The 24,228-nt window shown below is 39.8% G+C and overlaps 1 protein-coding gene across 17 annotated transcripts in view; it reads left to right on the top strand.

The window, feature by feature from the left end:
- IKZF1 (IKAROS family zinc finger 1) overlaps positions 1–17,145 on the top strand; it is a 70,927-nt gene extending 53,782 nt beyond the window's left edge. For 11 of the 17 annotated variants that reach the window (XM_080379054.1, XM_080379055.1, XM_080379053.1 and 8 more), the window contains 4 exons: positions 1,766–1,933; positions 3,917–4,042; positions 8,355–8,489; positions 12,693–17,145. In XM_080379054.1, coding sequence (XP_080235180.1) covers positions 1,766–1,933; positions 3,917–4,042; positions 8,355–8,489; positions 12,693–13,399 — 1,136 coding nt within the window. In that variant the 3' untranslated portion in view covers positions 13,400–17,145. The remainder of the gene's footprint in view (positions 1–1,765; positions 1,934–3,916; positions 4,043–8,354; positions 8,490–12,692) is intronic. The other 6 variants (XM_080379046.1, XM_080379049.1, XM_080379041.1 and 3 more) reach the window with 2 other exon arrangements.
- Positions 17,146–24,228: the final 7,083 nt, after the last annotated feature.

Raw genomic sequence — 24,228 nt, 5'->3', positions numbered from 1 at the left:
CCCCAAAGATTAAGAGGTAAAGCAGACAGGCTCTTAGCCGTTTTCTTTTTCCCCTAACAACTACTGTGCATGGCATATGAAGTATATTGCAAAATCCTGTAAGGCTAATGCTGGCATTTTTGTGGGTCACCCCAGCTGAACCTGTTGCGGATACAGGTTAGATGAAAACAGCTACCTGATGGACAAAGAAAATGAGTTCATACAGCTTGACAGGGACTATGCTGACCTGATTGAAGCCGTTTGACCAATGAAAATCCCTTGACATAAAGCAGATTCATTTTACTGTTTGCTGAATGCTAAAGTTGCCAGCCCTAACGGTAGAATTTGCACATTTTTGGGTTGGGACTGCGCTGCTGATTTTCAACTGTTCCACTGCATTACCCAAAAGTAAAAAATTATCATACTGCTCATATATGCACACATATGGACATACAAGTTGGTCCTTAGATGTGCAAAATAATACATGATGGTTACGTGAGAGACGAGAAAGAAATTGTTTAACTTGCTTTTATTTTTTTTATATTTTAACTTCAGCATTGAGATTTTAAATTTAATATTATTGTTACATAAAGAAAATTGAAACTAAGAACAGGTCATCTCTGGGCTGTTTTTAATATTGTCAATGCATTATAATTACTATAGCAGATTGTATTTATGCTTAAGAGAAACAAAATTCAGCAAATGAGTTTCAAGGGCTGCTTTGACTTAGTCTACGGAGAAGCGGGCATGCAGGGGTGGTTCCTGCTGATGGAGTGCTCTCATGTATAAATATACCTTTACTCCTATCTGGTACAACTGAAAACATATCTCCCACTGATTTAAGAAAAGGCCTCATCTATCTTAAATTTCAAAAAGTGAATAAAGAGGCATATTTGATTTGAAACAGCATAAAAAGCGAACAACTGCCATATTAATTTTTGCAAAGGCTAGTTGCTTCGCTTCCTTGATAACAGCACCAGTTTAGATGAATCAAGGCTGTGTCTCTTCAAGTTTTTCCCTGTGTCCATCCGAAGTGTAGACCAGCAGAGCCCGTTTGTGCAGCTCCTCTCTCATACCTTACCTAGAGAAGGGCTGGGACTTCAGCATGGAAGTACAGGGCTTCCTTTGCACTGTCTTAACTTATGTGATTTTACTCTCTTTTTCTCTTTCTTTCTCTGTCTCTTTCCTGATTTGGCTGCTTAGGGACGGACAGGTAATGGAGAAGAAATTGAAAGGGAAAATACAGGGAAAATGTAAATGAAAAGAAGTTATTATAACTGTTATAATGAAGTGCCTTTCATTTAAATATAAGAATGTAACGCTGAAATGAACTTGTGATCCTGAAATGCATTTTTAATGAGTTTCCTTTTTATTTTGCTGCTTCAGTGGCATATTTTAAAGACCCTTTGAAAAAAGCCACATTAAAAACCCCACCAAATGCCACAACATGCAAAATTGGATATTGGTTTATTCCAAAACTGCTGATCAGGAAGAGTGGCTCTTCAACACAAAATGTTGCAGTCACTTTATTTAAATGAGTTTGAATTTGCATTGTGATGTGCCATTCTGATTTAGAAAAAAAAAATTAGATTTTCAGATCAAATTGACCCAGCCAGTGAAGCATTAAGAAACTGGCAGGTTTAGTCTGAAAGCCTCATGTTATATCAAACCTGCAGCCGGTGGAAGTCACAGAGCAGCAGTGAGAAAACAACTTTCTCACTGAAATATTTCTCTTGTTACCACGTAAGTTTTTTTGTTCTCATATATTTCCTCCTTCTCCCCGTAGGAGAACGCCCTTTCCAGTGCAATCAGTGTGGAGCCTCCTTTACACAGAAGGGCAACCTTCTGCGCCACATAAAGTTGCACTCGGGTGAAAAGCCCTTCAAGTGTCACCTGTGTAACTACGCCTGCCGTCGCAGGGATGCCCTGACAGGACACCTGAGGACTCACTCAGGTAAGTGAAGGTGTGGAACCGTCCAGAGGCACTCATCACTGCATCCAATGAGGAGATGGTGGGGGCGTTTGTGGCCACCAAGCCTGAGAGGTCTTCTCACCCTGGGGAGGCGAGTAGCCCCATGTTAGGGTTAACCAAGCTGTGAGCTGGCCATAGTGTTTTAGCAGCAAAGAAATGACTAAACACATCTCACGCTTATGATCCTTCACCAGAACTGTTTTTACCCATACTTCTTGACTGACCAAAAGTTTCTGTATTAGGGTTTCACCTTATAAGTCCCATGTGAGTAATCCATTTCATGGAACTACGAATGTCAAATAAAGCTGATGAATGTTTTAGGGTTTGTATGGCATTTATCTGCATCTAGAGATAATATAAAGGTCTGAACACAGTAGGTTTTAAGTCACAAAGTCTCACAAACCTCCAGCCTGGTAGTCATTCTTAACCTAAGGAGCGAATACCACCTACAGCATTTAGCAGCAGTTATTTGTTGTACCTTGTTATTACAAGTACTTTGAAAGAGAAAGGGTGGAGAAGAGGAAGAGGGTGGGAGAGAGAAAGATCATAATCTTCCAAAAAAGAGGACTCTGCTAGAGTTTTTCAGTATTGTGTCTCAACAGTAATGTGGAGATCTGAACAAATATTTTTGAATAGCTGCACTTTTTCATTACCATGAAACTCTCATTGTTTGACAGAAGCCATGGTCACATACCTTCTGTGAAGCAAAACCACTTTAACACCTTTAAAGTGCCTTTAAAAGCAGAGTCTTGTCTCATCTAGTTTCCCAAGCTAAGCTGGAAATGCAAATTGTTGTTTGGATAGTAGACCTCCAAAACGCATTGCCAGAACCAACACTGTTAACTTTACTTGTGAAAGTTGGCTTTGGGACCAAGTTCTGGAAGGGGAATTCTTGCAGTGACGTTTTTGTATTGCACAAAATGAAAGAAATTCTTCTCTAACACATACATTATATAATAACATTCCTAGTGTTGGTCCCAGATGTCCAAAATAGTTTCAGCTTCTCCTGTTCAGTCCTGGCCGGACTCAGGAAAGCACATCTCTCAAATACTATTTAGCCTCCCTCCTCCTTGCTGTTACTGATTTTCATGGCTGCACAGTTTAAAACATAATTTTTCATATATACATGAAATTATACCTAGACATTTGTCAAACTCTGAGGATTCCACAGATAAAGAGACAATGCCTAAACTATAGACTCTGATTAATTCCTGTAATTGGCAAATTGACATCAGTACATCATAAACAAGTTGGATGTCTGAGTCTCATTTTCACCTGAAAATCTGTAAATAAAAACAAAAGTTAAGCTGTGTAACCATCTAAAATTCTGAAATCACATATAAGGTGACAGTCTTGTCACACTAAGATAGAAAATTCAGGTCCAGCAGTCAATGAAACCGTATAGTTACTGCAAAATTCCTAGAACTACATCTGGATTGGTGTAACAGAAAAAAATGTTGTCGTGCCATTTCTCTTGAATTTCCAGAAACAGAAAACATGAAATCTACCATCGTCTTGTAAGGGTTGAGCTGGTTCTGGCTACATCAGAACTCACATCCAGTCGTGGGCAGGTGTCTGTCTGTACCTACACCACCAGTTCCCCCATTGGCAGTCTCTGTAGGAGCTAGGCACTAAATCAGCTATGCTCAGACCTTGGAAGGTGTTTCAGTTTCTAACTATCTAGATGCTGTTTTTGAAGATTTAATGTCGCAGTCCTTATCTGATGTGAATAATCTGAAATCAGCTTGCAGCACCCACAGAATAGGCCTGTAGATGTAAAGATATACAACTTGTTTTCCATTAGGTTTTTTTTCCTTCTTCTTCTTAAATTCACAAAATCTTTCTTCAGTTCACCACAGCATGGGTTTGTTTTTGGGGTGGTCTTTTTTTCCTGTTATTCTTACCATTATTAATATGCTGTTGAATATCTCATCTGAATCTCTCAAGTAATTCTGTTTTTTCCAGTTGGGAAACCCCATAAGTGTGGATACTGTGGTCGCAGCTATAAGCAGCGCAGCTCTTTGGAAGAACATAAAGAACGCTGTCATAACTACCTGCAAGCCATGAATATCCCAAGCAGCCTTTATTCAGGTAATAAACATGTCCATTTGGGGACTGACGCTGTCTTGTCACTTACGCAGAAAAAGAAGTGCAGAAGGAACAGTAGTACCATTTTTGGCATTTTTTGCATTGGGGAGGCACACCCCCCCCCCCATACGTTTGATATTGCATTGGCTGTTGTTCTGTTTAGCTCAAAGAAAAAGCTCAGGCATATAGCAAAACACTTGCAAGAGCTGGGAAATTTCTGTTCACCATCTCAAGGCAGTATGGGCAGTATGACTACATCATCTCAACACCTTTCCCTTTTGTTTGAAGTCTTGTATCACAGTACTCTTGTGGATTCTTAATGAAGACTTGATACCAGTGTTCTAGGTAGAGAGGCACTGCACATCTCCTGCCCTTCCCACGCACAGCTTAAGGGGTTTACTTGACCATTGGGACCAACTCATCTAACCAGGGTGAGCCATCTGTCTTTGATCTCACTCTTCCAAGCAAGAGGACATGAAGCCAGAGGCATTTGATTTAGCCAGTTTGACTGAGACAGCCCAGAAAGGATAATAATTTGTTTACATTGACCATCTCAGCCTCCTCTTTAGAAGAACACTGGGGGGGGGGAGGGGGGGGGGAGGAGCTGTTGTGCTTCCCTGAGAGACCAGTGCTATGATGAAGGTAAAACCCAGTTTCTTGGAGAACATACCAGAAAGAGAGCAAGCAGCTATTGGGGTTTGGATATTTATTTTTTTAACAAAGATCCTAAAGATCTGCATGGTATTGATCACAGTAAATAACCATAAAAAATCCCTTGGATGTGTAGTTTTAGATAGAGAATATGAGATCCAGTTTCTGTGGTGGAGTTTAAGCCCATCCAGTAAGTTGCATTTCTGGCATACCTTTTTGATTCTGTCAGTATATGTTATTTAGTTTGTCAAATGACAAAAATGGAAGGTTCTCTCTGACCTATTTGCAATGATGCCTCATTTAATAGTTTATATCTGGACAGAACCTGAATATGTTTTTACATGCTATCAAATAATGTAAAGTATATGCACATAATGATGGCAGTGAATACAGCTGAGATGCTTCTGGCAGACAGCATGTTAGAGCAGCGCCCCTTCTAATTTTATTGAGGGGTTGGAGAATGTATAAATAGAAAAGCTGAATGTAATATACAGTAGGCAGCAATACTTATTCCTCAAAGAGGTGATAGGATTTAGAAGCAAATATTCAGTCTCGCCTGGGTTTTGAATTTTCAGTATCAGGTACATGGATTTGAATGCCTGCACACAGAATGTGAAAATCTGTGTGAATGAGTAGCTGAAGTATTACTAAAGTCTTAGTAAGCAAAATGTCCAGGTGAAACTGGTGTCATGAATCCTAAACCTTAATAGACTATACAATTTTAGAGGCGGACCTTTGTTTGTAGCAGATCATGACAGGAGAGTTTACACTAGCTTAGGACTGAATATCTAATATCTCAGTGGGATGAAAACTTGGGGAATTCATGAATGCTTTGGAAGGATTACTTCTTCCTTGCATATCATTACTTCTTCGTTGCATATACTGAAAGTATCATATACATAATATAATAAAAGTGCTTTCTCAAATTAGGAAAAAAATTAGAGGATTAACTTTGGGCTTTAGACCTTATATTCAGCTAAATGCTTCACTCTTAAAAAAATTAAGTACTCAGTTAATAAATCAATTATTTATGTTTCTAAAAAACACTTTCCTGCATTTTTCCTAGTATTTTGCATTCTAATCTATTCTGCTTCACTGCAAACATACCATTTTGCCATGTTTACATTATTTCCTTTATAAACTCTTACAAAAAGATGAAAATAAGCAATGAAACACTTGAGAATGAGTGGGTTGTCCTGGGATTTTTAGTGCATTCTACATTATATCTAGAAAAGCAAGTAGCTATACTACCACTGTTCTTACAGTATTTCAAGGTGTGATATGGAGCTATTAGAGCCATAATTCAGGCTTTTTTTTTTTTTCCCCCAGACTGAAAAAACTTGGTGTGAAAATCTGCTAGGGCATCTGATTTGACATTCTACTACATCAGGATTGCTCTTTACTGCATTTTTTTTTTAAGTACTTTGTGCAGTATACATAGAAAAAATGTGAGTTGAAAGGACCTAAACTGATTGATGCTTTCCATCAGCTTGTAAATTTAACAAATATAATTTAAAAAGTACTTAAGTAAGGGAAAGATCCAGCAAAGAGGAGTAAAGATAGGAACAAGAGATTGTATTTATATTTTCACTTTTGTTTGCTTTTGTTAAGAGGAGATTCAGCATAAAATTAGGAACCTGCTGAATTTAATGGCAAAATTCTTATTTTAGAGGGCTGGAATCTCACTGTCCATATGAAGTTCTTGTCTTACAGATATTACTTGGTGTCTTGCATTTGAATTGAGTGGTAGTGTGCTGAAGTCTTACCAGGCCTATATAAAATAGAAGAAATAGTTTATGAAGTTTTAAAAGGGTCAATTACAATTTTTCAGTCACTTGTGGATTTTCATTTGGAAACTTTTTTTTTTTTTTTTTCAGTTCACACACACCAAATTACCAAAAAATAGTTGCCAGGTTGGTAGCAAATTTCAGGATAGTTCAGTTGCAAAAGCTGGAAATCAGTACGTAATCCAATTTGCCCTTCTTTTTCATAGCAGTTTTAAAAGTTTGAAAGTTGAATACATAACTTACCCTCTGTTAAACTGATTAGAATTGGAATGTTATTATATCCTAAACAGATGAAAAATTTAATCTTTTGTTTCCCTGTTGAGTGGGCTGCTTTTAAACATTCTCTGTAATCCTCTTCCTAAAGTGGTGTCTGGAAGCCTTAGCCAGCACAAGATGCTGCGATGTGCCTGTTCAGTGATGCCTAGGTACTATCAACGCCCTTTACTCTGCGCATATCTTGCATTGGTCACAATCTTTAGCGTCTTTTGGGGCTGGGGCATAATTCCATGAGACTCCTTGTCACTGTCACTGCAGTATGTGCTGCTGCAGCAGGGACTGAAGAACCAGTTGTGTACTCTTCAGTTTATATTGTGGAGTGTTGTTGTCTAGGGCAATTCACCTGCTCCTTGCAGTTATCCACCAGTCCTTGATTTTGCATCTTTCAGGAACAATGAAACTTGCACAATCATCCTTTTACGGCAGTGGTATATTGCCAAAATAACATTGCATAGGAACAACGTGTTCTCTACTGTTGAGAAACACCCATGTACCAGAGCGCGGTGGGTTCTGTGAACCAGCAAATTCAGTGATAAAACATATTCTTAGCATTCACAGAAGGCAAAATGTAGTGGAATGGTACACCTAACTGAAATAGCTTGCAGAATCAGCCTATACATCATCTTTCACTTCTTCATTTAATGGCAGCTTACAAGTTCAGGAAAAATACCCATACCCTAGTAGCAGGTAAAAGTAAAATTAACCCCTTTCTCTCCTTGACAAAAAAAAGCCCTAAACCACCTGCTATGCTGTGATCTTTCTGCATATCCTTTCCTTTAGATGTTGGAAGTCAGAAATACCTTCCCATACATCTTTCATAGTCATTGTTTCGACAGTGCATTTCCACTCATCCCTTCTGTTTCTGCAGGAAAATACCGAACTAAATGTAGTTCAATAGTCTCCCTTTCCTAGTGCCTCACAGCTAAGCTCATTTCTAATGTTGCAGTGTCTCAGCAGCAGCAGGAAATTGGAAAACAGGTTTGACTATTCAAAATCAGTGCTCCACTGTAGATGTGACTTTACCAACTTAAATCGTCATTTAAAGCCTGAAATTGCATCAAGGAAGTATAGAAATATTCACTAGGGGAAGAAGAGGGAGTGGGGAGAAAGGTTGGTATAGCTTGCCATCTTCCACTACTGCAGTTGAGAAGTTCGTCCGTTTTTCCTGCTAAAGAAGCAGTGATCATACAGGCAGTTCCCCTGGGAGAGGTGCAGAGGAACAGGGTGGGAGGTGACAGTGGGAGGGTGAAAAGATGAAATGTTTCATATCCAGTATAATGTTAGGACCTCATTTATTCACAGAAATGCAGAGTGGCTGCAGAACAAGGGTGGAGTGATTACGTTACAAGCAGTTGCCTTGCAGTTGCAATCTCATTTTTGTATCCTAAATGAGGGAAACATGAACATGTACATAAATTAATCAGTGTGAGGGACTTCTTTGTTACCGAGAGTCAGAATTGTCCTGTGTTTGCAGTGGTGAGCACCTCCTTCCAGCTGGTTGGGAGCTAAAAGACATTAGCTGAGAAACAATAACCTTAAGACAGTAGTTCCATTAAAATGGAACAAGCGTGCCTAACCCTTCTGATGTCATTTGATTTCAGTCATAAAAGAGGAAACTAACCAGAGTGAAATGGCTGAAGACCTGTGCAAGATAGGGTCAGAAAGATCCCTCGTGCTGGATAGACTAGCAAGTAACGTCGCCAAACGTAAGAGCTCTATGCCTCAGAAATTTGTTGGTAAGAGTTAAACGTTTGCTGTCTCCTAAAAAATAAAACAACAAAACCCAAAAAACATCTCACAGGATTTTTACTTCTGCTTTATGATTTTATTTGTTTTACTAAATTAGCAATATCTATCTCTATAGAAACAGATACAGCAATGTGTTGGGGGAATAAAGAAAGCAACAAAACTTCTCCAGCATACATTTCTGCATGTCTAATTTTCCACATTTGAAGATTAATTTTAAGTCTTTTTCCTATCTTTTTCTAATGCTTATAAACCAGATCATTACAAGATCTGGACAGGCTCTTGAAGCTGCCTTAAGAACCTGAAGATAGGAATAGAAGTTTCCTGTTGGGAAAGCATTTGACCAGACTTTCAGGATTATATTATTAACTTCCTGGATAACATCCAGATCTGGGCATATTGGTGTTTGTGAAAGCATTTGTGAATAGTTGAGCACAGGCTGAAAAATATTCTTCACCCCTTCATAAAGTCTGTATACTGTTACAGCCCAAAATCATCATGGAAATAAATAAACCTAGTCCGAGAATAATACCCAAATGAAAAGATCTTTGGGTACATTCTGTAAGTGATGCAAAAGCTTCATGCCCATTTGCACCTAGTAGTTTTTGTCTTAATGAAAAAATGGAGGCTACACCTATATTGTTCTGCTTGGTAAGCCTGTACTTGGTAGTAGTTACATCAGTTTTGAGACCCACAGACAATATTTTGTTGGCTATGTAGAGTTAGTCTTAAATAAATAAAAAGAGGGGAGGTCGGAGGACAACATACACTCATATCTAGTTAGATTCTTTTATAATTCTCTGTGCATTCATTTATGTCATTCTTAAGGAGACAACCAAAGAAAACTGAAATCTTTGAAATAGAACACATATTAAGAAGGTCTTCAGTCAAAAGTCAAGGCAAAAAAAGGCCAGTTTATGGGACGGAAATTCCAGATATACCTTTTTCAATGAGAGCACAAGGGTGAAAGGAAAATTGGTATTTCTGAGACAAGGAAAGGGGAATCTCAGCTATGTCAGGAGGTGCAACAGAAAGTTTGAAATGAAAGTCCAAGGTTATTTTCAAGTCCAAAGGCAATCAATTCCAGGAGGCAGTCGTGGTTAAGAAATGCTTATGCTTATAAAAAAGGACAAAAGTCGTAGTAGTAGTTAGCAAAGATCTATCACCTATGTAAGGCAAACCTCATTCATTTAGACACTGTGGTAACTGATTGCATTCAGCAAAATACTAATTCTATGAAAGCTCCAGGAAGACCAGAAGTGTTAAAATTTAAAAGGTACTAGCAAGTATCCTATATGGGATGTATCCATGGGTGTGGACTAGCTTTTTCATTCTCCTTTTCCCTCTTCGCCCCGAGAAACAGCAAAGACAGCCAGTTTAACTATGAGTTTTAGGAGGGCAGAACTTCCTGTCAGTTATTCAGGGTGTGGTGTAGGAAGACAACCTAATGACAGCAGATATTTATGGAAATTTGCTAACCTTCAAACGGATGGACTTTCTGACAAGAAAATGCATCCGGATCCTTTCCTTTCCAATCCTCACCTGCTGTTTCATGTAATAGGTACATTCCTGATTAACACAAGGTTAGGCCGGCTGGTCAGGAGAGCTTTTGGGTAATAAAATATGTTTATTGCTCCTGTAGATTATCGTGTCATCCCAATCCCCGTGCTGAATTCCCAGGAGAAGGAACAAATGGCAGCCTTCACATAAGGGAAAGACTGCTGCTTCTCTCGGTTTTCTCAAGGCTAAATTCATTACCTTTCAAAAGTGAGATTGTTCACCAAATTAAGCCAGTTATCTGTAAAATTCTCTCTGTATTCCAAACTGGAATAGCTCCCAGACCCGAAAGCAGAACTGGGCCATCCACACCAGAGAGTGAGAACTGCAGGTGAGGTTGTCACGTTTATCATGTTAAAACAATTAGGCCGCAAAGAAAAGAGAGTTGTTAAAAACAAACCAAATAAAAAAGTGCCCACATGCATAGAGTGCATTTTTACAATTTAGGTATCTGCTGCAGAGACCTGAGCAATGCAAAGCTTGAAGTGCATCAAACCATTAGCAGTTTAATTTACTTATGCTCTAATAACCACAGAAATAAGCTATTATTTTTAATGAGTTCAAATATTACCTGCATTGCCCAGATATAGAAATGATACCTGCCTACCTCAAGTTTGTGTCTGTTTCAGACACTCTGCTTGGAAACAAATTTTCCTTATGAGCACTTGAACCTCTCAGTCCAGCTACCAACTAGTTATGCTACATAAATCAAATACTACCCAAAAAAACAACTATTAAAATTATGCCTTCTGTATGCCCAAAATTTTGTGTATAATGAAGACTTTTCAGTGGTATACAGTGCCCATGGAATATAAATGATTTTGACCTCATATCCTCATTTTTTCCTCCTTGAGTCAAGGGTATGCATTCATATTAGGAGAGTTCTTCTATTTTAATTCAAGAGTCTTTCACAACACCTATTTTGAATCTTAAGCCTCAAACTGCCTGAAAACTACAGCATTAGAAAGGGTAAATGTGGAAGAAAAAAGCATGCACCCCAGTAGAGGGGTGCTCAAATCGGCAGAGTAATAGGGAAAGGAAACAAGGAGAAGCAGAAGTTTGCACAGCACAGACAGAAGGTGCTTGTACCCTAAATCCCTTATGCAAACTTAGGCAATGCTCACAATGTTTCTTTCTCTGCTTGTAGAGCATGGACAAACTAGTATGAAACCGTACCTTGTTGGAAATGTAGACAGCAGGACTTTCCACACTTTAGCCCTGTCATTGCAGTGCTGTCAGCCTAGAAGTTTTCTGGGCTCTTCACTGACTTTGAATAGCCAATTTGGGTATCATCTGGGTGGGAGGTTGTTGATAGATTAATTTGCCAATCTTCTGGTAAATTTTCCATGCTTCTATTAGCATTTCTTTTAGAAAAATTGGGATTTTCCTAGGCTTACCAGCAAATGTCATGTTGATTAGGAAATGGTGACAGCACCTTACAGAGATGTTTATGGCTTTCAATGAATTTCCCAAGATCTGTATAGCTAGGAAATCCATCCAGACTGTAAAGAATGTATTATTGCTAGTCCCTAGGAACCTGTGGAAATTTTTTACCCCTTCGCATTTGCACAAATTTATTAGGGGCCTGATAACAACAGTTTGGAAGACTGTTCAGGTTCATAAAATCAGCATCTGTACATTTAAATAGTTTTTCTCACTCCTAACTTTCAACTTCTATATTTTGCTTAGTCCTATCTGTCCCAGAATTCTAAGAAATCGTAGTGATACTCAAGAGTTCAATATGAGAGTATCCAGCTAGAGATACATTAGTGCAGTTTGGTTTCAAGAAAATTAAGAGTCCCCCCCTTTACTTTTAGCATCCGAAGTCATAGTTGAAATTACAAGTAATAAGTAGCCTTGCTCTATACAGGGCTTTTTACTTCTTAAGAAAAATACATTCCAACCCCATACACACTTAAATATTTCCCATGGTTCTTGACTGCTCCCGCAGATGGTAACTTTTTGACACAAAATCTCTAGGAATACGTGTAGCTTGTGGTAATGTGTCTAATGTGGCTTATTCAAAAAACAAGGTGTGGGGGGGGAGGTGGCAATATGAAAAGTTAAGGTTTTGTTGATTTTCCTCTGAAATTACATACAAGCACATTGCCAGTATGGATTATCCGTAAGAAATTGAAGGTCTAAAACTAAAACATACAATTTCCAGTATGAAACTAATATTTTAGGGGAAAATATTCGTAGTGTGCTTCGTGCTGTGAAGCATGAAGGCCAGGCTTACTGTGACTGTGCTGGTACATTGTCTTCCCTAACCACAAAGGCATGCCTCAGGTCACTGTAGGAGGTAGGTGAAGGAGTCCATTTAGAAAGGAGAGAGGATGAAGCACTCAATCTGTAGCTCCCATGAGTCCCCGTATAATTATTTCCAGAGTCTGTTTTCATCCACTTATTTTTCTAAAGACCTCAAATTATTTTGCAGATTAAAAAAAAAAAGAAACACCAGCCAACCTACTTCATTATGACCAGCTCTGTTAGAGAACTATGAATACCTCAGGTGAATTTCAGAGGTGGATTTGATCAACTCTTTTCTTCCACGTGGCTGTTTTATTAATCTATGATGTTCAGTTCCTTAATTATGTAGAAATCAACCTCTAACCCCTGATTGTTTTTCACTGCAGGTGAGAAATGTCTTCCTGATCTTCCATATGATGCCACCACCAACTATGAGAAGGAGAATGAGATAATGCAGACACACGTTATAGACCAGGCCATTAATAATGCCATCAGTTACCTGGGGGCAGAGTCCTTGCGTCCCCTTGTCCAGACACCACCAGGTGGTTCTGAGGTGGTGCCCGTCATCAGCCCCATGTATCAGCTCCACAAACCTCTTGGAGACAGTCAGGCTCGCTCCAACCATACAGCTCAGGACAGCGCAGTGGAAAACTTGTTGCTGCTTTCCAAAGCCAAATCTGTCTCCTCCGAACGAGACGCCTCTCCCAGCAACAGCTGCCAAGACTCAACAGATACAGAGAGCAATAACGAGGAACGCAGTGGGTTAATTTACCTGACAAACCACATAGGTCCCCATGCAAGAAATGGCATCTCTATAAAAGAAGAAAACAGGCAATATGATGTCTTGAGGGCAGGTACTGACAATTCCCAGGATGCTTTCAAAGTCATCAGCAGCAATGGGGAGCAAGTGAAAGTTTACAAGTGTGAACACTGTCGAGTCCTTTTCTTGGATCACGTGATGTATACGATCCATATGGGCTGCCACGGGTTCCGTGATCCTTTTGAATGCAACATGTGTGGCTACCATAGCCAGGACAGGTATGAATTCTCTTCCCACATAACTCGAGGGGAGCACCGTTTCCACATGGGTTAAAACTCCTCCGGCACAGATCTAGCCTCAACAGCTGCATTACTGGAGCTGCATGAGCCACAACAGCAACAAAGCACAAGTCAGCTGGACAGTAAAAGTAACAAGAGAATCAAAAGTTCAGCTATCTTCTCCCACAAGAAAAGATTTTTCCTTTTGGTAGCATGCATTGCAACTCAGTTTTCTAATACTAAAGTTTTTACTGAAAATGTTTGATCACCAAAAACCTTTATTAATGTAAGTAGGAGCTTTTGTAGTTACATAGTTGAAAGCCCTTCCCTTAACTGATGCTTCTTGCAAACCTCCCTTGCCAAAACTGTTAACCATGCACAGGATGCACCACACGGATGAGGACGCAACAGGCAGGAGCGACCAAGCTTTCTCTCTTAACACCGTGAGTGTAGGGCTCTTACACCAGATGTATGGTTTTTGACTTCCTGGTATTATTTGACTCTTTTGGAAGATTAAACTCAGCTAAAGATGGAGGGCCCCATCTCAGATGGCTTCACAGGCAGCTGTGGTAGGACAGGACCCCCCAGCCAGAGGGTTCCAAGTTGCTTTGGTGATAGAAAGGAGAACATTTCCACCTGCAAGGGTGCTGCTGGTATTGACATCACGGCATGCCCTGTTTGTGTCACTAGGGAGGCAAGCAGGTATGTGAAAGATAGAAGAAACACCCTTGTAATATACTCTGTGAAGTATTAACTGCATTTAATGTATAGAAAAAAGGGTATTGTTGGCTCTTCTTTGAATAAATGTTTTCCCTTCCTATCCAATAAACCCCCACTTTTTGTTAAGCAACCCCTCCTCTCTCTGCATAAATGTTACAATGTATTTAATTTTTCTTTTTTTCTTTTTAAAGTTTTAGTTATTTAGAAAAGTATGATGTACAGTTGAGAAAAGCGCTAGCTAGAAATATATGTGGGGAAGGTCTCCTTATGCACATTTTTCATCTTTTAAATCTGCCTGGAAAATATCCAAAATCTCTCTCTTACCTATGAAAAAAAATCCAATTTTCTTGCACAGATGTACTCCTGTAGATTTTGTGGCTTTACTTGTAAGTGTTGCACTTAATTATTTTTAAAGCACTGAGCTGAATTAAAACAGCCAGTTGAAATTTGTAGCTTGCTTTTTTCCTGGCACTTGCTGTTTAATGAGAGACCAGGCCCCACAAAGGTGCTGAGAACCCTGGCTTCCTATTCAACAAATCATTTCACCATGTGCTTTAAGTTACTTCTACTTCAGTGGAACTAATCTTAAGCTTAAAAAAATGGTGTTTTGCTGAATGGAGACGAGAGACTGCAGCATTTTGCGGAGTGCAGTGAAGTCCACCAAGAGCTTTTTCCGTGGTGGGTTCTGCTGCATATACTCCAGTCAGCATGAAGACTTCCATGACAAATAAATTTTATTTCCCCAAACACAATTGATATTTAAAAAAAACACCTTTTTTTAAAGCTTCTACTTAACTTCCTCTTCCAAATAGTTCATTCCTCTCCCTAAACACCCTCGTATTTTACAATTGGGCAAAAAAGAAATGTTTGCAGCTGCATAAAAATCTGTTGGTGCTGGGCAACATTCATAAAAATAACCTATCTTATTAACTTAATTTATAAATACTTCCACTCTGCATAGTAGTGGATGTTCTGCAATAAACACAATCATATAACCAACAAGATTAGCAGTTACACATTCTGTATTCATAAGTGCATGCAAGCACATACGCTTTTTACAAAAGAGATTCGATGGAACCATGAACGCTTGTAGCTAGGCCAGTTTGGCCTGATATGTGTAGCTATATTTGATATACATTTCCTATATATACATACCATTACAAGCACGCAGAGTTCCTTCTTCTGCTTTCACTTTTGCAGGTGTAAGTCAGAAGCAACAACACTCAAGTCAGAGGAAAGATACTGATGAAATAATGATTACAAATACATGCTTTTACAATCTCACATCTTAGCTTTTCATGCCAACCGTAAGACATGTACTTCATGTGACACGTGGACACACAAGTATTTTTACAGACATGTGTGCATACCTGTTTAGTAGCTTTGTCACCAGATGTGCATGTAGACTGATGCATACACCCGCAACAGTGAAAACAAATTACTAGTACATGTTAGGTAGCATAGTACCTACAGGATGGCCAGTGACACCACCACCCCCCCCCCCCAGAAATTGGGTAGTGTAAACTACAAGCCAAAGGTGATCCCCTCTACTCCCACATTATCAGTCAGTTGCCTTAGAAGACATTACTGCTTTTTGCCTTCCAGCCTGAGACACTGTGCAGGGGGTGGACACAAGGAATCATTGGCCACTTTCATGCCCCAGCCACATTTTTTTCATCAACGCCTGCTGCACCTTCAGCTTCAAGACAGGCTGTACGTGGCAGGTACCTGAGGTATTACCAAATATTTTGTACAGGAGTGACCTGAAGAGGACCTTCAAGCCAGAAGCTTACAGCGATGTTTGCTTTATTATTTTTTTCTTTAAATAAAGTTAAATGGGGTTCCTTTTTTCATAGCTGGTAGGGATACATTCAGCTGTTCCTACCCTTCTCCACTTTTGACTGATACCAACCAAAAGAAGGGACAGAAGAATTTTGCAGCCCTGCTGCAACGTCCTGTGTGGAGTCAGATTTTGGCTGTATGGAAACATTCTGCTTTTATTGCTCTTACACCTCTTTCCTACTGTTCTTAGATTTAGGCCACCACATACCCCATGCCGTAATTTTTTAAACATTTCATTTTAAGACACCACAAGCTATAAAGAGGAGGGGGACAGAAGTTTACTCAGGTGGTTTTGTTTCTTTGCTTTTACCAAAATCCAACACAAATAAAGCCACATTAATTAACCATGTAGACAAGCATAGCTCCAGTGGAGTTTAAGACTGCCTTGAACTTCAGCTTTTAAATGTGATTTCTGATTACGGGGTATGTTCACTGCCTTTGCAACATCTCTGTGCACACACGCACGTGTATGAGTTCCTGTGTTGCTTTTCTTGCTGACAAGCACATGCCTTATCTGTGGTTTTGTGTATCATTAATGTTTTATATACATACATATATGTATATATATATAAAATGGTTCATATGACATGATGATGCACTGTCAGTCACAGTGGGTTTGTTTCCTGGGTCTGGACTTTTCTTATTTATACTATAACAGAATATATTGATGTTGTCTATTAAACAGTACAGTAGTATAAGTAAGTATATTAAGACACAGTGTATCAGAGGGCATAGTCTAAAGGCAGGAGCAAACAGCATTCTCTGTTCACAAAGGAGCTTTTTTAGGTTTGCTTTTTTCAGGGGTTTGGTTTTTTTTGTTTTTGCACAAAATCAACTTCAATTTGTCTAGAAACAAGTGTTTCAATAATTTTATTTATGGACATATGCAAAGATGTCATGAAAATAGGATGTTGTGTGTGTACATCGAAACAAACTGTGCCCTCAGAAGACTAGTTTAGTGTAATCTCCCTTTTTCTCTTTTTTTGCTATGGTGCAATACCCTGGTATGGTTTAGCTGAACCCTAAAACGAGTAAATATGGTGAATGGCTTTAAGTTTATACATGTTTCAAAAAAACTGCTTCCCAGCCCTTCCCCAGACACTGCCTTTTCTAATAGAAAAGTTGTATTTACACACTTTTTTTTCCTGTGATTTTATATTGTAACTTCATTTTTCTTTAAAAACATTGTATTTAAAAAAAAAAGCAAATTTCATAAAAATTGGAAATGTTATTAAATTATGTCTGCGAAGTGAGATGTATCTTTTAAGAGAACATGGTAAAAAAACCCCAAACCCTAGAATATTTCTGTCACACCTCTAGTGAGTGAAGAAGTCGTTCGGTACAGCTGGAGGCCCTGGGGGGGTGGGGGGGTGGGGGGAGGTGGTGACTGTGTGTGCATGGGGGCAACATATGGTGAGAGGCAGGTAGACAGCTCCATAGGCAGCGAGGGAGCACGGAGCATCGTGCACGGCCTCAGCCTCTGCTGCCACACCTATAGCCTGCATCATGATGAGTTCATCCCTGCTGTCCTCGCAACTCATATTCTGGGTGTGTGTGTGTGTGTGGAAAGTCACGCTGTGTCTGTCACCTTGCACTCACCAGCTACATGAAACAGCCTTGCCAAGCCAGCTCCAGCTGAAGGTCAAGTTCTAAACTGGCTACCTCCTACCCAGCATGTCCCCGGCCACAAAACTCACCCAGTACTGCGAGCAGCTGACTTGGAGAAGGTTGCTTCCTTTCCAGCCTTCTCCTCCTGCCCTTCCCTCCCACCAGCCAGCCAAAGTCATTACAGAACACAATTACTTCTGCATGTAGAGTCATGGTAATACAAACTAAAACACTGAGAAATTATTTCTACTCTTTGCCATAACAAAGGTGATTTCTCTGCGGGTGTCCCCGTTTCCTTCAGATTCCAGCACAGTAAATTTCACATCACATATTTAATGCAAACAAGAATCACTGTTTTGCTTAGAAAAAGCACCGTTTATAAAGTTTCACAAATATTTCTATTTATAAAACTGTATTATTATGAAAAAAATGAGATTATAAAAAAACCCCAAACTCTAATGGTATTGCAATCAATTCTTTTACAGGTTCCCAAAATCTAAATTTTCCTTAAATTGCTGTGATATGGTTTCATCATAAAATATGACTACTTTTCTATAAGAAGGAACCTTTTAACATCCTAATTCTTTTGTTCCGCATCATAGCTAGGTCTCAGTAAATGAAATTAACTATAAATTTCTATTTTAGCAAGTGACTCTTCTGCAAAGTAAATACGGTCTGTTCATCACCATCATCAACACAAAAATAGACCAAATGTAATGTTCTCAATCAATGTTACTAAATCCTTGAACTAAAGTAGAAATATCCGCAGATTTAAATGCAAGTTTCTGCACCTAAAAATCTATTCTGTGTATCTATCTGAGATATTACCTCTCAAAGTCTTTCTTAAAATCATCATATTTATGGTTTTTTTCCTACTCCAATAGCTTAATTAAATTACATCAGAAACTGGTTAGGTGCCAAAATACAAATTGTTATACACACACAAACTTATGACTACTAGGGGTGAGTATTTTCAGCCTCGAGTCCCCGAACAGGCTTCCCAATCTGTATATATGAGCATCTAAACACTGCTAATCTAATCTAATCTAATCTAATCTAATCTAAACAGTATTAAGATGTGCTCAGTGACCAATGTTTTCTTTGTCAGTCTTTGAAATGAAGACAAACACTAAAACACACGAGGTTCTTTTAGTAAATGTCAAAATGAGAATTGGAGCCAGACCTGGAGCATGTAGATCTGATAATCTCACCATTTCCTGTTTTTTCCGAAGGAGGGATGGGGGTGGGAATCTCTCAACATCTTATTTGGGGAAAAGGGGTTCAAAATGCTCCTGACTTTGCCAATACACTGAGGATATTGCACTGGTTTTGTCAGCTTGTGAGATGGTCAAAAATAAAGGAGAAGCTTTCACTGAAAGCTTCAAATTTCAACAGCAGCAACAATTTGGAAGCTGAAAATGTTGCAAGTGGGAAACCAAAATATTTGATTTCTGAAAAAACTGTTCCTGCCTCTCTGGCAAGCCAGAGCTCCATGGCATCCTTCCCTGCTATGGTCCAGCCAGGTTGTGTCCACCATCATGAAACACAGTTAACTTCTTCTCTGGAAGGAAAACGCTGCATGAATACAAATTCTGGTCTGAATGCATCATGAAAGACAAAAATCCCTCAGACCTGGCCTGCGGAAGGCACAAGAAGTCTTAATCTTAACAGGAGAGCCATTATCCCAGTTTTTCAATTTTAATTTTTGATGCTTTTTTTTTTTTTTTTTTTTTTTTGGCTGCACCGACTTTGAATTTTCAGGGCTGCTGAACATGCAATTTGCACTGAAGTCACCAGCTGCTGCAGACATGCAGTGTTTCTGAAATCCTGCCACAATTGCCAGAAGATGGGTATTCAGAAAACAGGAGGGCCAAAAATTTACAGTTTCCCTGAAAAAGGGATGGATAGATGGGTGTGAGAAATCCAAATCCAGGCTTCAGACAGCAGGAGTTCATCACATTTAAGCAAAAAAAAAAAGGATGCAGTCGGCATGGCTGAAACCCTGCTCTTGCTAAATGACCAGATCCCTGTTAACTGCAGTGAGACTTGCCGCAGTTAGCACTGCAACATTGTTTTGTTGGTTTGGGGTTTTTTGGTTGTTGTTTGTTGTGGGTTTTTTTAATATAAGGTATGAGCTCACTGCTTTGAAGCCCATCCCAGGACAGGGAACAATTCCCAGTTTTATCTGTCCCAACCACACACGAACCGTGAGTGATAGAGGGCAGCTGCTGCTGTTGCTGCCGCTGGTGGCGGCTGCAAATCACACAAACCAACGCCTTCCTGTCCCTTGGGAGAGAAGTGAAGGTTCTGGTTTATAAGCAGTTAGAGAAGAAAAGAAAAAAAAAAAAAAAAAGAAGAAAAAAAATCTACACCTTGCAGCAGACAGTAAGCCTGGGGCTGGCAGGGTGAGGAAGTTAATCAGCACCGAGCAGGCTGTTCGGGATGAGGCCAAACAGATGGCTCGTCTCTGAAACGGCAAAACGGGAAGCAGATGTGGCCACCGCTTCTCCCCATGCATAACTGGGAACCAGCCGGTTGGTGAGGAAATTTGCATAACAAGGATAATTTGGTATCAAAACTGTCCCTAGAAGTGATCTGAATGGATCTGGGCACAGTTGACAGTTTTCACTTCTTGTTTCCCACTCAATGTTCAACCAGATTAAATTTTAATTTTGAACCTACTGTTTGCCTGAGGTTGCTCGCAGCTATCTTCTAAGGAAACCCATGATGCAGGCAGGGAGGGCTCAGCAGGTCTCTGCTGAAGCACTCGGGGCCAAGACCCTGATCTCTGCTCAGTCAGCTGAAGTTCCAGTAGGCTCTGATTTTCAATTTAAAGTCCATAAAGTTCATATCATCCTATGTACAACCAGAAAACCTAAGCCAGAGCTAATGTCCTCTATTTGCACACACTGAAATTCATAGAGCCTGGATATGGATATACTACAAGCCTGGGCTAACACCCTTTGTAAGCTCCTTACTACCAAGAGCAGAGCCAAGAGCCCCAGATGAGCCCAGCATCTCTCCCTGCTGGCCTGGGGGAGCAGGAGTGGGGGGACCTCCACCTGCAAAGCCCCACCAGCCTGTCAGAGCCTCTGCACCTGCCAGTGCTGCCCAAAAAAACTTTACCGAAAAAAACAGGGAAAATAACATGAGTATTGAGGGGGCACTTCAACACGTAGGTATGATGCACTACACGAAGGGGTTTCTTTTTTCCTATTCCTCCCTATTTTGTCTCAAAGGACATAGTAAAGCCTGTTTGACTACATCTTTTACTTCACGGTGTTCCTGTTGCATTGACAAGGACAAGGACTAGATGTACTGCAGCCTTAATATAAGGGCTCTTAACATTAAGGGAGGTTCAAACCTGGATTCAAACACTCCAGTCTTGTTTCACTGATAGTTGTAGTGTACAAAAAAGGTACCTTCATCATCTTAGAGAGATTCCTGCGTGTATTCATTGGAGAAAATATAGGCTTATTCTCCACCTGCATTGAAGAAAAACAAGAGGGAGTAAATACTTCCTGAAAACATTTGTGGGCACCAACAGAAACATTGTTATATGAATTTTTAATTTTTTTTTTAGCACAGCGTGTATGGATTTAATTCCCTATCTCATAAATCCTACTCTGAAACATTCACAAACTATTTTTGCATCGCATCCAGTCACTTGGTTCTAGACTAATAATATATATAGTATTTTATTTGCATAGTCTAGCAAATGCACATGGGAAATGCACTTAACACACACATGTATGTAGGGGGTTTTTTGGACTCATTAAATATTCATACAAATTAGAATGATTACTTCTGCTTTGGAAACATCTGTCTTACTGTCCCTTCGTAAATGAAAGCTGGCTGAGACACAAGCCAGTTTTATAAGGTCTAACGCTGATCCTATGACAGTACCCAACAGAATTTCTATTGCAGTAACCAGAGTAAACCTGAATAAGTGAAAATAATCAAGCAGCTGAAGAACACACAGTACTAATAAACCCTGAAGTTCATGCACCTTACAGCATGCTGCTTCTCCCCAAGTCATGACTACGCTGCATTTAACTGACCTTAAAACAAAGACTGGATCCTGATCAGCAGAAAGAGTAGAAATACACAAGAAAAGCCAAAGTGGTTTCAGGAAAACAATGAAATGCATGTATTAATAGACTACAAAGTCTAAAATTAAGCAATTTCAACAAAATTCCCAAAGCCCAAACCAGGAGAAGGAGACTATAGGCATTTGCCTGCATTTTGTTAAATAGTTCTTGACAACTGAATCATAATCTGGTCACTGAAGGTAGGGGCAAATGTACCAGAAGTGATAGGAAGACCAGAAGGGAAATGAAGGGTGGTAGAAGATTGGGTGGAAAAATTAACACATCAAGTTCAGCAGTGAAGAAATTACTCTCTACCTAAGGGTTATTACCACAGAATTAAGAAAAGCCAAATCCAGTGCATTTCAGGGGAAAAAAATTCTACCATTCTTAACAGTTGCATGCCTTTTATAATTTGAAAGAGTTGGCCTCTTCTCTTGATTATCCTTAAATCTAAAATCGATTTATGAACTAAAACTGTTTTTTGTTTGGATTTTAGCAACTTCCTCCCCCTGCCAAATCCAGGCAGCCAACGCAGGTGTTCTTGCTACAGTCATACTTCCTTTTTTTCAGTACTTGACTGAAAAAGCAGAGAATCACATACTGTAAATCCTTTTTAACAATTCATGTTGTTATTCTTGTTTAAAATATATATCTCTTTACTTAATATCCCAGTCCCTGGAGACACATAGTTCTGAAGAATATCTGGTTTTGCTTCAAATACAGAGGTGTGTAGCTCTGTTGACTTGGCGGGTGGGAGGTGGGAGGGGTAGGTAAGATTACAATAAGTGAAAATTACTCTGAACCACAGGGGAATATAATTTCATACCATTACCTTTAAATTTATTCTATAGTTTCCAAAATCTAAGACACATTTTCTGAAAAGCTGGTAAACAGCAGCACTACTGTGAAACTATTACAACCTTGCCCCTTCCCTGAAAGGGAAAATGTAGCACAACAAAAGCCTAAAATTCCTTGTATAAGATCATGCAACAGGTTTTTGACAAAATCAGGATCGGTAGCCAGGTGTCCTAAGACTTGCTTATTCTCCAGCCACAGACTAGGCTTCCCCTTCAGTGGGTAGTAAACTCAGGAATCCATATTTGCAGATCCTTGCACTAACTCCTAAGAACTGTAAAAAGACCACAGGTCTAAGAATTCAGGCTTCAGATTGCCTCAAAGCCTGTGCACATGTGTGCATGCTCTATATGCGTATGCGCTATATGTGTGCCTAATTCAAACTATTCAACAAGTTATATATTTTTAACCAACAGTTGCCAGTTTTCCTTCCATGTCTTCGTTACTGAAAACATCTTCTGTTACCTAAATTTACAGAATATTTTGACCAAACATACAAAGATACACAACCCTTTCCATGAGCAGTTGTTGAAGTTAAGACAGCTTTTGCCTTACAAACATCTTTAAGTGATGCACAGATAAAAAGGAAAACAATATTGGGAGAGGGGCCCTCTGGTGTGGGGCACTGTGAGCCCTCTCTCGGTTTTCCTACGGACACATAATGAGCGGCTCAAATATCAGTCTTATGGTAACCAACCGATTTAACAAATTGGGATGCTTTTCTAAGCCTTAAAAACACAATGCAAAAATAATTTATTTACCTTCCAAGCTATCTTGGGAAAAATAACCAAAACCAAACAAAAAACCAACAGGGCAACGGTCACATGAAAATATTATGCTCCGAAGCAAAAATAAACCTGTGACGGCTTAATTAGCAGGCTAATTTACAACAGACAACAGAAGGCTCGCTGGAAACTTTGCACAAGTACCAACGTGCAAAATAGAAACTTCAGATAAGCTGTGGAAAGAGGGTGGGATTTCCAGAAAATAGGGAAGGACTTGTTACACCCTCCTTGTCAAATTTTGCAGGATCACCGCAGCTTCTCTGGAGAAACAGTATGTTCACAGAGGGAAAGCTAAGAGCTTTCCTTTTGGTTCTGCTTCTCCTACATAAACTGCTTGCCTAATTTCCTTTGCAATTAGAGAAATATTTGACTCAAACCCCTATCCTTTCCACATATTACTGCGCTGTGTACTTTTGCTACTAAGCCTCTGGTCACTTCCATAATTTTGTGTTATGAATAATATATCGATACCTTACTTTTTCTCAAACCATAGGCTGCACCAACACTAAGCAAGGTAAAGTCACCAGGGCGGCAATGTGAGGATGGTGCCATCCAGCAGCTCCCAGCAGAGTCCCTCCAAAGGCGTGCAGGGCTGGAGGGACAAGTCCCTTTGCTGTTCCATGCCATGCCAACACGGGAAGTTACACAGCCCAGCTTTCTCAGTGCTTTCTGAGGTCATACGCGGGGCTTTTTCTCCAGAGAAGCAGAATAAATGCTTTGTCATTAGTAGGCAAGCAGGATCTTGCTTTCTAAGCTCTCCCATCACGACTGCCTCCCGACTACAGGTCAGTACCTTCTCCAGAGTATGCGCACCCAGCACCTTCAGCCTGTGATGTGCCCAGGGGAAGCCCATCAGCTCCTCAAGTGTCCGAGCTGCAGCAAGGGCACAGGACTGTGCAGGGGGAAGGTGGGCAGCACCCCAGCCCCAGCCCTGAGCCATCAGACAGCTGCCTCGGGGCCACTCATCTGCCCACGGTCTAAAC

This window comes from Falco punctatus, assembly GCF_963210335.1.
Source record: "Falco punctatus genome assembly, chromosome: 3".
NCBI classification, from domain to species: Eukaryota; Metazoa; Chordata; class Aves; order Falconiformes; family Falconidae; genus Falco; species Falco punctatus.
The sequence above is the reverse complement of the archived record's forward strand: the minus strand, read 5'-3'. Positions and strand labels throughout refer to the sequence as shown.